Source organism: Panthera uncia, chromosome B4 (genome assembly GCF_023721935.1).
Source record: "Panthera uncia isolate 11264 chromosome B4, Puncia_PCG_1.0, whole genome shotgun sequence".
Classification (NCBI taxonomy): Eukaryota; Metazoa; Chordata; class Mammalia; order Carnivora; family Felidae; genus Panthera; species Panthera uncia.
This window is the reverse complement of record NC_064809.1, coordinates 87,575,176-87,588,410: the sequence shown is the minus strand read 5'-3', so window position 1 is coordinate 87,588,410 and position 13,235 is coordinate 87,575,176. Positions and strand designations below refer to the sequence as shown.

The following is a 13,235-nucleotide window of genomic DNA, read 5'->3' as shown; positions in this document are numbered from 1 at the left end:
ATTTTCTCTCTCTCTCCCTCTCTCTAAATAATCATTTAAATTAAAAACAAAACAAAACAAAAAAACACAAACCCACAGAACATTTATCTGGAAGAAAGGCCGTGGAACTTGGACTTTTCTGAAAGCCAACACCTGAGTTCCCCAATCACTGTGGCTGCCCTTGCATCCTTTATTGATATGGCATTAGATGATATGCCTGATTTTACCTAAAAATCATGGACTCTGAACATTTTTCTTGAGAGATTACACATGCAAGAAAAAAATATTTGAAAGGTTTGCCATTTTGAAAAGAATCTGAAGACCCCATTTATGTGTAGCTCAGAATCAAACATCTGAGTTTAAGCTGTTGCCTTCCAGCTGCCACAGTAATAATTCAAGGACTGTACTATATGTATGGTTTGATGCTCCAGAATTCCTAGAATTTAAGCAAATCTTAACTGCACTTGAAAATCAGAAAGCTCTGGAGAGCAAAGCCCCTTGAACTCCACTTCAGAGAAGAGGAAACACACAACAGGATTTCATTAATCTCTCTTGCCAGTAAAGGTGCCGAAAACAAGGGGAGGCTGCAAACACCCCCAATCTGTGCCACTATAGCCGCATTCAAGGTAAGACTCATTTAGAAAGATTGAAAAGAACTACTCTGGTTAAAATAACTCCTGTCCAAAAACGAAGCCGAAACCCCAACTTCTTTTGAAGTTACAAAGAGCCCTGGTGTTCTGCTGTTTGTGTGCAAACGTTTAAAAATTCCAACCTTCACGGTTCTGTTTGGAGAGGAGCTTGTGGGGTTCAGCCGCTGCCAAGTGCGACCTCAGCCAAACAGGAGTCCTAAGTGTCTTTGCAAACCGTTATTTAAGATCAAAAGGGCCTGTCCTCTACCCTGCCATTCTCTCTCACCTTGTAGAATTATAGGGAAAGGTCTGCCAAAAAGCAAAATGAAACCAAAAAGCGCCACCCAAAAACCCCAAACAAAACAAAAAACAACCCTGCAGGTGACATGTCACCTGAAGGCTGTTATTTAATGCTGCCCGCTCCCCTCCCCCTCCCCCATTTCCTCCCCTCACCCCTGTACAGAGCTGTTCCTCTGCACACTTGAACATGTGGTGATTCACACCACACAAGTGTGTGCTCTAAGGACTTTGAATAATACTTAGTGCCCTGGGTTCCTGTGGAGAGACTCATCCATCCTTGATGGGGGAGTAAAGCTCCAGCCTTCTCCAAGGGGAACAGTGAATTCTCCCTGACGCTATTCTTCCGGTGGTTCCAGGGAATTGCCGTGCTAATTGCAGTGAGAACGCAGGCCTGGCTACCTGCCCTGTCAGTCTCCAGCACAACAGAACCTGCAAATGAAAACACAGGCAGACGGTTCACTCTAGGTAACTTGTAATCACTTCAATGGAATTGCTAAATGCCCAACAACAACAAAGGAGGATAAAGCACTCTGACATCAAGGCCGTCCTTTCGTTTCCCACAAATCCCAGCTGTACCCAGACGCCTGGTAGCAGACGAACTGCCCGTTACAAGCAACATAAGAGGGTTTTCATTGGCAGTTGAACTGGAAGACCGCATGGAACTTACAGGAAGACCAGAGAGGCCGGGCAGCTCGGCTGCAGGGAGCCAGCTCTGCCACCCTCGGAGAGGCCATGGGGAAGTTGCGGGACCTCAGCGCATTTCCTCATCTGTAAAATGGGGGTGTTGACGGCACCTACCTCACAGAGGAGAAAATGAGTTAATACGTATTAAGGTTTTGGGATAATGCCTGGCACATCGTCAACACTTTGTCTGAATTTGCTATTATAGTATAGAGACGTTCCCTCTTCTTTTTTTTTTTTAGTTTTTTTAATGTTTATTTTTGAGAGAGAGAGAGAGGGAGAGAGAGCGCACGTGCGAGTGCAACAGGGGAGGGGCAGAAGAGAAATGGAGAATCCCAAGCAGGCTCTGCACCGTCAGCACAGAGCCTGATGCAGGGGCTCAAACTCACGAACCATGAGATCATGACCTGAGCTGAAACCAAGAGGTAGATGCTTAACCGACTGAGCTACCCAGGCACCCCTCCCCCTTCTTTCAAACACAAAATGCAGTATTCACCGTTCTTGGGGATTTTTCAAAATAAGAAAATTTAAACAAGTTATCAATTGGTAACTAATTCTGAAAAGGGAAAAAAAAAAAAAAAAGTGCCTACGGCAGGCAGCTAACTCCCTTTAAGTGATAAAAGTTCCAAAAAATTCCCCCTGCACCTTGGGTAGTAACCCAGGCTGAACTCCTAAATTCCTTTGGATGGTTCATCAAAACACACCTTTATCTGAAGCCATCATTTTGTTTTTATTTTAGAGAGAACGTGAGCAGGGGAGAGGGGCAGAGGGAGAAAGAATCTTAAGCAGGCTCAGCACAGAGCCCCACGCGGGCCTCAAGCCCACAACCCTGGGTTCACGACCTGAGCCGAAATCAAGTCTGACCCTCAACTGACTGAGCCACCCACAGGCGCCCCACACCATCATTTTCTACTATAGTATTTTCACTTATAAAAAAGCTATGGTACTTGGAATGTTTCCCCCTCACCAATGGGTGCAGCCTCGCTATTTCACCAACGCCTCTAGGGGGCAGTGTAGCAGGAAAGAAAACACTTGCCTCGGCGGGCATGGAGGTCTGCACACAGAGCATATTACCCGGTCACCATTGCTGACCACCAACCACTCACCATCCCACCATACCGTGTAAGACAGTCATGCTGGCCAAAAAACACAAATACCTTTAATGTTAACAGTGGTCTGTTTCAAGGACAGGAGACCTAAAGGCAGGAATTGAGGGTAAAGGGAGAGGATTTCTAAGGAACTGATGATAGCCCTCCCATTTGGTCGTGGCCACAGGCTGCCCACCTTATGTCAATTCTTTGTTCACATGCTTTATATGCGTTTGCGTTTTGTTGTCTTTTTTGTGAGAGAGCGAGAACGCATGCACGTGAGCCAAGAAGAGGCAGAGAGAGACGGAGAGAGAGAGTCCCAAGCAGGCTCTGATGCCAGGCTCGAACTCACAAATCATGAGATCCTGACGGGAGCCGAAATCAAGAGTCACACACTTAACCAACTCAGTCACCCAAGTGCCCCTTATACACTTTTGAGTGGATGTACGTTTCACAATTAAAATGTGCTGTATGGGCAGACACTCGGCTGGGGTTATTTTCCCCAGAGGATAAGACAAAGGAAACAACCCCTGGGGGAACAAACGTGCCCCACTCAAACCCAGTAAATCATTGCATTCCCATATGGTCCTCACATATCTGCAGAAGTTCACCCCACCCCCGTGACCTTCTTTCACCCGGCATATTACGAGCCATAAATAAAAACACACGAACAAACATCAACAACTTCCGACTTTTAATAATGGAAACAATTTGCCATTCCAGAAACAACTGTAGGGAAGAAAAATCTTCCCTATAAAAATAAACTCATCAAAATTATAAATATTATAACTTTTTACTTCTGCGATTTAAAATGCTCCCCTGCAATACTACGCCCTTCATTTAACAACATTCCTGTACCATCACATACTGAAGAGAAAACAGTATTACAGCAAAGCTTAGTTTAATTTAACGTAAGAATTTGTACAATGATTTTTTAAAATCTTTGGCCTTAGTGGCCTTTCTTCTTTCGCCCATGAAAAACGCTGCTGCGGTAACCAGTGTTTGGGAGAGAACATCAGTATTCAAAGAACTGTGTACTGACAGAATTTCAATACAGCAACTTTTCCAAATTGCAAATTGTAGTGCACACGACAATGAGCGAGGTTCCGGGTACTACGGAGGAGGATGCCTATTTTAGACAATCTAGTTCAAGTAAAAAAAAAAAAAAAAAAAAAAAAAGTTGGTTTTGTTTTTTTTTTTTTCCCTTCACAGATAGCCATCAGCTACTACTTTAGGTTCTAACAGTGTCTTCATCAGAGAAACAAAAGCTTCACAAAATATAAGCTTACTGGATGGGCGAATAGAAGACCAGGTGGTTGATAACAGTACGCTCAAACCCAAGCCACAGTCTTGAATAGTAAAACCAGTATAAAAATCACGAAGGCATTCCCTGAACAAAAAAGGTAAAGTATTAGATGACAATGTCACTAAAACCTCATCGAGGCACTAAAAAGAAGTTACATGCAAAATTAAACAAGTTGTGCCATACATATTTTATAGCTAGTTCTACTTCCCCACCCCACCCCCCAACTCTCCTTAAAAAGCTTAGGAAGATACGATTGTCGCAGTAACGTGTGTGGCACGGCATGACCGCCATTTACACCTGCCTCCAACAAGATGGGTGTGCTCTGAAAAGTCAGAAGTGCCACACCAAGAGGGGAACAGAAATGCTGCGATAAAAGGCACAGTTCACATAAGAGGCAAAGAAATGAAGCACCTTGGAATTTCAAAAAGAATCCATTAGGTGTCACCAAAGTGTGGACAATTCCTTGGGAATTTATAAACAAAACACATCTAGACTAAAATAGACCACAAGGCCCCTCTAGAACCAAAGCACACCTTTCCCATTGTTTTCAGATTGCTGAAAAAAGAATGGGGTTATTTTACCTGCTTTCAGGAAGGCTCCTATTGCACATGCCTTTCTTTGGTTGGGAGGAACATGCACGTTTGTGAAAGCATTTCCAGAAAGAACCCCTCTTGTGTGATCAGCTGCGAGGCGGGGGGGGGGGGGTCCCCTCCCTTTCTCGCCACCCTCCTCCCTACAGCCTACAGCCAAGTAGTCCTAGGGTCTATACAATCCATATCCCGATTCTACCTTATGTCAGAACAGACTGTAAGAGGAAGGGGGAAGGAAAAGAGGGGAGACGGAGAAGGAGGAAGGAAGGGAGGGGAAGGGGAGGAAAAGGGGAAAACTGGGGAAAAGAGGGGAGTGATTGTCACAAAAGTATGCTTCTGCGAGCTCTCTACCTGACAAGCCGCTCCCTACCCAGACTCCTTTTCAATCCAGAAAACAGCTGGGGGGCGGGGGGTGGGGGTGGGGGGAGGACCACAACATAACAGAGTTAGCAAACGGTCATTGTCCCACCACCCTGAGAAGAGAGCATTGGGACCGTCCACAGGGAGGGCAGCCCCAGCGGCATGACTCCTGTATGTATGGGTCTGCGAGGTCCACCTGCCGGAATGTTCTGCTCAGCTGCAGACTTCCCAGGTCCCTCCTTTTGGTCTAGCTGCTACTTTCTTTGGCTCTGTTCCCATATTTTACTCACCAGGTAATCAAGCAATACTACAATGGGTTTAACATCTCAAAACCGAATGCGTCCACCTCATCAGCAAATACACCTTTCTCCCCTACCATCAACGCCTCACCCAAACCACATTCCTGCAGAGCTCCCCAACTTCCACTGTCGCCTTCTTGCAAACTTGCTCTTCACTTCCTTTGTCAAACTCCTACGAAACCCTTCACAAAGTCCTCAGAGTTCCTAGCTTCCTGTGCCTTACAGTTCACATGGATTGCTTCCTCTGACATTTAAAAACAAAACACAAACAAAAAACAAACAAAAAACAAAAAAAAACAGGTAGTTTCAACACAGGACAAGTGTTCAGATAGATTCCTTGTTAAGCCTTTAAAAAATCATTTGCACATCCTTCAGCTTAACAGCATCATCACATAATTAAAGTAACTAAAGGAAAGTAAGGACTTAAAAACAAAAACAAAAACCCCAGAGTCCATGCTTCAAAGCAGTCTGGATGGCTCCAGATGAGACTACAGATTCACAGCTTGCCGAGAGGTAACACCGCAGTGCCGTAACAGAACAAGCTTGCAGAATCCCTTACAGAAGATGCCTAAGGTGCGGGACGCTGCGTGACCAGGTTTTGGGAACTAGATCTAGCGATCGAAGAGGGAAGACCCTATCGTCACGGGGCAAGAAGACAGCCCTCCGACGAGAGAGACCCTTGCGCCGGTTTGTACACAGGTCCTGCGCCTTTCCTTCCCGAGCGGCAGGGAACCCGGTGCCTTAATCGGGTTTCCACACCTCACTGAGGGCTTCTTCCAGCTTGTGTCTGTAGGCTGCGTAGCGCCTCTTCAGGCTCTGCAGCTGCTCATCTTCCTCCTTGTCCAAGATCCGCAAGAAATTCTGTAGTTCTGGAAGGCTGAAGGCTTCCCACTGTGAAAGGACACAAAAGAAAAATGCCAGGTGTTGAAGTCAGAACTCGGGAATGCTGGCCCAGAGCAGGCGGGGGTGTGGCTGCCCCTCCTACTCCAGCCAGCGTTTCGAAAGGCCTGTTTTACAAGGTTACAAGGTTTTTAAGGCTGTCTTACGCAGCCCTCCCACGGAATGCGGCCCCTGCCCTCCAGATGGCAGCCAGGCCAACCCCCATACTCTCACCCCGCGTCCTTCCCTCTTCCCACTGGCCTCCACAAGGGCTCCCACAAGAGCCAAAGTGCTCTAGACACTTTCACTGCTGATTTGGCCCCTCTTCCTCTGACCCCAGAGGCTCCCCTACCCGCCCCCTCTCCCTGGAGTCACCACTGTCACTGCCTTCTTCCTCACCTCCCACAATCTTACCGGGGCCTAAAGCAGCTGTCCAATTGGCCTGCTTTTCTCTACCTTTACTGCCCCTGATTTATCCGCCATCCTTTTCTCCATTCCTGGGAGAGCCTCGCCCATGTCCTTCTTACTCCGGTCTTAGGTTCCCCACTCTGTTCCCCCAATGGTGAGCCTCAATCCTCTGTAAGACGCAAATCTAGGCCTCACCCTGCCCTGCTAGAATCATTCGGTGGCTTCCCCTAGTTGCTCTTGCTAAGTCTGAAAGACTCTAACCCCTCTAGCACCCTCCGCACCCCCTCCCCACCCCACCCCGCCATGCTGTGGCCCTCACCCATAACATTAGCCTCCGTGGCCGTGCACATGTTCTCCACTCTGCCTGGCGAACTCAACTCAACCTTCAAGCCTCAGCTTAAATGCCACTTCCTCTAAGAAGTCTTCCATAATTTCCTCCCTCCCTTCCCACCCAGAACTACATCCCTTAGAAGCTCTCACTGAGCAATGGCAGCCACGATCACAAAAGATTTAAAAGTTATGACCATTATTTGCTGAGTACCTCCCTCACCTACACTTTACCTACACTGCAGCTGCTGCACCTCTCACTATTTGAGGTTTGTCTCTTGCCCTCGAGTCTCTGAGTTGTTTCCCCAACAGCACCTGGTACCTAGCAGGCACAAAATAAACACCGGTGGGGTTTAAATTTTTTTTTTTTTAATTTTTTTTTTCAACGTTTTTTATTTATTTTTGGGACAGAGAGAGACAGAGCATGAACGGGGGAGGGGCAGAGAGAGAGGGAGACACAGAATCGGAAACAGGCTCCAGGCTCCGAGCCATCAGCCCAGAGCCTGACGCGGGGCTCGAACTCACGGACCGCAAGATCGTGACCTGGCTGAAGTCGGACGCTTAACCGACTGCGCCACCCAGGCGCCCCTAAATTTTGTTTTAACTAAAGCAGTCAAGAAAGGTACTTGGCATCATGGGGGAGTTTTTGTTTGTTTGCTTTTCGACACATCCTCCCCTCCCAAAAGGGGACCCTGGGTCTTCTGCTGAGAGTCACTGCCTCCGTCAGGAACAATTTCCGATGGGGACCTCCCAGGAGTGTGGGGAGGAAAAAGACTGGAGATAACCTAATACAAGTGGAACAGATGGAACAGAAGGAATAAAACCGCCAAGTGGGCACATGGTAGAAGGCTTTTTGGAGAGGAATTCTGACCTGGTTATTAAAGAGAATAAGAAACATGGAGTAGGAGAACAAAACTTTCTACATTAGAATACGCCATTAATTAAAACAGCACTGTCAGGGAAAAGGGGGGGCGGGGAGGGCGCCTGGGTGGCTCAGTGAGTTAAACGTCTGACTCTCGATTTCGGCTCAGGTCATGATCTCACCGTTGGGAGATGAAGCCCAGCATCCGACTCGGTGCTGAGAGGTAGAGCCTGCTTGGGATTCTCTCTCTCCCTCTCTCTGACCCTCTCCCTCACTTGCACTTTCTCTCTCTAAAATAGATAAAATGGAAAAAAAAAATTCCTTAATAAAATAAAACTGGGGCACCTGGGTGGCTCAGCTGGTTAAGCGTCCGACTTGAACTCACAAACTGTGAGATCGTGTCTGAGCTGAAGTCCTGCATCAGGCTCTCTGCTGACAGATCAGAGTCCACTTTGGATCCTCTGTCTCCCTCGATCTCTACCCCTCTCCCACTCGTGTGTACGCTCTCTCAGTCTCTCTCTCTCTCTCTCTCCCAAAAATAAATATTTTTTTACATTAATAAATAAAAATAAATAAAATAAAATCTTTCTCCCTGTCTCTCTGTTCCTCCCCCGCTCACACTTTCTCTCTCAAAATAAATTTAAACAGTAAAAAATAAATACATCTGGGCGCCTGGGTGGCTCAGTCGGTTAAGCGTCTGACTTCGGCTCAGGTCGTGATCTCGCGGTCCGTGAGTTCGAGCCCCACATCGGGCTCTGTGCTGATGGCTCAGAGCCTGGAGCCTGTTTTGGATTCTGTGTCTCCCTCTCTCTCTGACCCTCCCCTGTTCATGCTCTGTCTCTCTCTGTCTCAAAAATAAATAAACGTTAAAAAAAAATTTTTTTTAATAAATACATCTTTAAAAATAAAAAATTAAAATTAAAAAAAAAGCACTGTCTTCCTAAAACCCCCCAAATAAACTTCCAATTTAGACATATGAACATAATTTACAAAGCATGTTTACATACATTTTTAATTTGTGACTCAAAGCCACCTTTTAAAATCTTTAGTCCCACTCTACAGATTTTAAAACTGAGGACTGAAAAGACTGGAAGATTTACCCAAGGTCATGCTCCCAATCTAACAAGAGGAACAGTAGGAAGCTGAGACTTGGTTTCCTTTCCTTTTTTAAATTTTTTTTTAATGTTTATTTATTTTGGAGAGAGAGAGAGAGCAAGCTCACGAACAGGGAAGGGCAGCAAATGAGGGAGACACAGAACCCAAAGCTCTGAGCAGTCAGCACAGAGCCTGATGTGGGACTTGAACTCAAGAACCGTGAGATCATGACCTGAGCTGAAGTCAGACACTTAACTGACTGAGCCACCCAGGCACCCCACTGGTTTCCTAACTTTTAACCTGGAAACTATTCTCATTGTATCACATGATGTTCTACATGGATAACATTTCCTGTTCTAGACAGAAGACGGAGACCCAGGCCTTGAAGATTTACTCAAGCATCATTTTAAACCTGACATTTGATCTAGAAAAATGGTATAAAGTGCTTTTTCCTTCAACAGAACTGGCCTAAATTCAATCCTCCCTGGAGAGAAAATGGCAAATGATGCATATACCAACATAATTTCTAAATCATTCTGGCAAGAGGAAAAAAAGATTCTAGAAAGTTAAAGGTCTTTCATGGTAAAGAGATTCCATTTCCTTTTATTTCTCTTTAAATGAATAAGCCTGCAGATGTTTGTTAGTAGCAAACATATGGAGAGTGTCGACTTTCATAGTTTAACTGGATTGGGGCAATTTGGAGGTAGAAGGGGTGATAAGCGCTCTTTAGGTGGGAGGCAGCTTTCTTTCTTACTCTCCTCCCACCTCTGAAAACTACACACCAAAAGAATGGATGTTGTAAAAAAAAATTATATTGTAAGCTAACTTCGGGTCTGTTTCTGAAAACTGAAAAACACAGGGACGCCTAGGTGGCTCAGTCAGTTAAGTGTCTGACTCTTGCTTTCAGCTCAGGTCATGCTCTCTCTCGGTTTGTAGGATCAAGGCACACGTCAGGCTCCACAATGATAGCATGGAGCCTGCTTGGGATTCTCTCTCTCCCTCTCTCTCCCCATCCCCACCCTCTCTCATTTGGAAAGAAAGAGAAAGAAAGAGAAAGAGAAAGAAAGAGAAAGAGAGAGAGAGAGAAAGAGAGAGAGAGAGAAAGAGAGAGAGAGAGAAAGAGAGAGAGAGAGAAAGAGAGAGAGAGAGAGAAAGAAAGAAAGAAAGAAAGAAAGACAAAGAAAGAAGGAAAAAAAGAAAGAAAAAGGAAAGAAAAAAAGAATGAAAGAACAAAAGACAAAGAAAGAAAGAGAAAGAAAAAGAGAGAAAGAGAGAAAGCACGTTAACACACACACACACACACACACACACACACACACACACACACACACCACACAGAAAGGTATCGTCCACAGACCAGCTCTCCCCCCTCCCAAGAGGTACAGCCAGACACTCACGAGCGCACACACACATTCTCTCCCTTTGTCCCCCTCCCAAGTGGATAAAAAGTCACTCCACTACAGCAGTAAAACAGGATCGGCTGCTCCGTACGGTTTAAAGCAAGAATGAACAACTACTCACCTCTCCGATTTCGTGCTCACGAAGAACAAAACTAAGGGTGTCTGTCCTGGGCCCAGCCACCAAACGCAGGTAGAGCGGATGTTCCCGGTCTGAGAGCTTACAGGCGTAGACTGGGTGAGGAGACAAGCGGCATGTGACAGAGTACTGAACCGTCCCCCGGACCATACGCCCTGCTTACCAGCCCCTCCTCCAGATCAACACAACAGCCCATGTCACCCAGCCACCAAGTCACCGTCCTCCTCCTCTTGTGACCAGAAACAGCCTATAGTGGAATGAAATCTACACTATTTCCACCGTATGGACAGCTGCACAATATACGCTGCGCCTTGATCAAAAAGGAAATAACTCTCGAGGCACCTGGGTGGCTCAGTCGGTTAAGTGTCCGACTTCGACGGTCTGTGAGTTCGAGCCCCACGTCGGGCTCTGGGCTGATGGCTCAGAGCCTGGAGCCTGCTTCGGATTCTGTGTCTCCCTCTCTCTCTGCCCCTCCCCCGTTCATGCTCTGTCCCTCTCTGTCTCAAAAATAAATAAACGTTGAAGAAAAAAAAAAAAAAAAGGAAATAACTGTCCAGAATGAATTTAAATGGGTCTTAGTTAGTCCCCAAACGGGCTTACAATTCATTCTGCTCCTCCTTTCAAAACGCATCTGCAACCCCTTTCAGAAACCATAAAAATAATACACCATCCAAAGAACACAAAATTGGAGCACTAGGAGCAAATCTGTCTACAGATTTAGAGTTTTAGCAGCTGCAAATAAACCGGGCGGTCAGGATGCAAGCTCTGGTGACTTCAGGAGCACAGCTGTATGTGTCTCCTCCCACACACTCACCCCCCCCCCGCCCCCCGCGAGGGTACCAGCACTGCCTGCAACGCTGGAAGATTTCGCCAGCCATCAGGGTACTATCTCAACAGGCCGCTATCACACTATTACTGTCCGTGTGTGCCACTCCAGTCCAGGTGGGCAGGCACAGCAGCTGGCAGGATAAAATGCCATCTGAGCTCTTTTACGTTATTTTGGCACTTCTGGAAAAAACTGCATCGCAGGTCCTGATTTCCCTGTGGACGGAAACCCCCACAACTCTGAGCCTGGGGCCTCTTGAGGGTAGGCAGGAATCTTGGCCTGCCCCTCTTCGTATTCTGCAGGTGGCCTGTGCTCAAAACAGAGCATGCACACCTAGCAACTAGCTGGGTTCCATCCCCATGCAACTGAAGGGCAGTTCTCTCGTGTCAGGTTAGTGTATTTTCCTCCATGGCTCTGCTGGAGGCTTTACCCCCCAAAAGCACAGTTTAAGTAGCTGATCGCCTACACATAGTTACCATTTGCAAACGAGCTCTTGGTGAATCACTGGATCACAGTGGTATCGATTTCTGCTCAAGTACCTGCTCTCGACTACTGTGTGTTCAGTTTCACGCAGTTCTTTAATATTCTCTTTCTATCCACCGAACGTGGGTATTAAGTTCAGACAGGCAGACCCCAGATCGGAATGTCATTCATCCAGCGGATTGGCCTCTGGAGAGCTACGTACCAAAATGCCCCAGCGTCAAGGCCAGTGTGGCAAGCTAAAGAAACTGAAGAACTCACGGCTGTGCCACTCCAGGCTGAGATGTTCAGGCACACGTGTGCCTCCCACCCTCAAAGTCTCTGAGGACGCAGGCCCCCCCCACACCACTCCATGTTCGGATGCACATCAAATGTGGGATGTGCTAATGAAGCCTTCAAGCACAGAGGCATTCCTTTTCGTCCTGAAGAGCATCAAAATCAAAGCGGGAAACAAAAAACAAAAAACCAAAAAACCAAAAAAACCCTCAAAGCTACCCCCCACCCCCATCCCGTGCACACATCACAAACTCCTCCACAAAGGCCCATCACATGTGGCTGCCTCGGGGCTCCTCAGACCCCCAACTAGCCAACTCAAAAATACGGAAAGCCAGCAAACATCAGGTGTGAGCCACGATCACCACAGCTTCCAGAACCCACCCCAGGGCTCTGACACCACCGAGGTACAGACACCCAGCAGTGTCCTTTCTGCGAATGAGGATAGAGACCTAAAAGCAGAGACCTTTTCATCTCACGCACGGCAGCATACCTTGGTCTTCCCTGTGACAACGCTTATAAAGTGCAAACTTGGCAGGGCTCTCGGTCACGAGAAACTTCTTGAGCAGGGCCTCGATCACTTCCCCCACGGTGTTCGTGCTGCTGATGTGAAGCGTGTTCGTACAGCCATTGCTACTGGGGGCAAGCTTTCCAAGGCTCGGAGAAGTCTGTGGGGGTCTGCAGAGTTCCATCTGGACTTTAATGAAGCCAGTGTAAATCCCATTTGAGTTCTGAAGCCAGAAGAGAAGCACACACTTAGTTGCGCTGACTGCGGCATTCGGCAGCTGACTGCGGCATTCGGCATTCGGCATGGCATTCGAGGGAAGCACCCCGGCAAAACAAGAGAAAGAATGTCTCGCCTTCCTTCTCTTGGTCTTTGTTTTTCCTGCTCTGTGGCAGAACTTCAGTAAAGATCACCCCTGAGGGAATGATCTCAGAGGGAGGGAACACCCCCAACAAAGTGCTTCCAGAGCAAGGTCTGTAGGGCAGATGTGGGACAGAAGCCTCCCCCTGCTTTGGGGACCCGAAGCGCCCGGAGCTACATGTGAAAGGTCAGGGCCCGTTGGAGAGGTTACAATCCCCTGGGGCAGTGGCCAGCCAAATCCCAAGACGCCTTCACACATGGGGGCCTCCGTCCGTCCGCAGCTGATGGCCAGCTATTACACAGAAAAGGAAGGTCACTGGGGGGCTGGGAGACACCCAAGTAACCTGGAGTGGTCAATGAACAACCTATTTCATTCCCAGTGGCTTTATGGTATGTCCTCGATTACCGATCTCACTCAAACTTTTGTACACAACACATATGCCATATACAGC

At 47.2% G+C, this 13,235-nt stretch overlaps 1 protein-coding gene across 1 annotated transcript in view; it reads right to left on the bottom strand.

Annotated features, from left to right (window-relative positions):
- Positions 1-3,882: 3,882 nt before the first annotated feature.
- RASSF3 (Ras association domain family member 3) overlaps positions 3,883-13,235 on the bottom strand; it is a 73,113-nt gene continuing 63,760 nt past the window's right edge. Inside the window, exons 3-5 of the mRNA XM_049625909.1 lie at positions 12,412-12,649; positions 10,325-10,434; positions 3,883-6,123 (exon numbers count right to left, since the gene is read on the bottom strand). Of these exons, the coding sequence (XP_049481866.1) occupies positions 5,974-6,123; positions 10,325-10,434; positions 12,412-12,649 (498 nt within the window). The 3' untranslated portion in view covers positions 3,883-5,973. The remainder of the gene's footprint in view (positions 6,124-10,324; positions 10,435-12,411; positions 12,650-13,235) is intronic.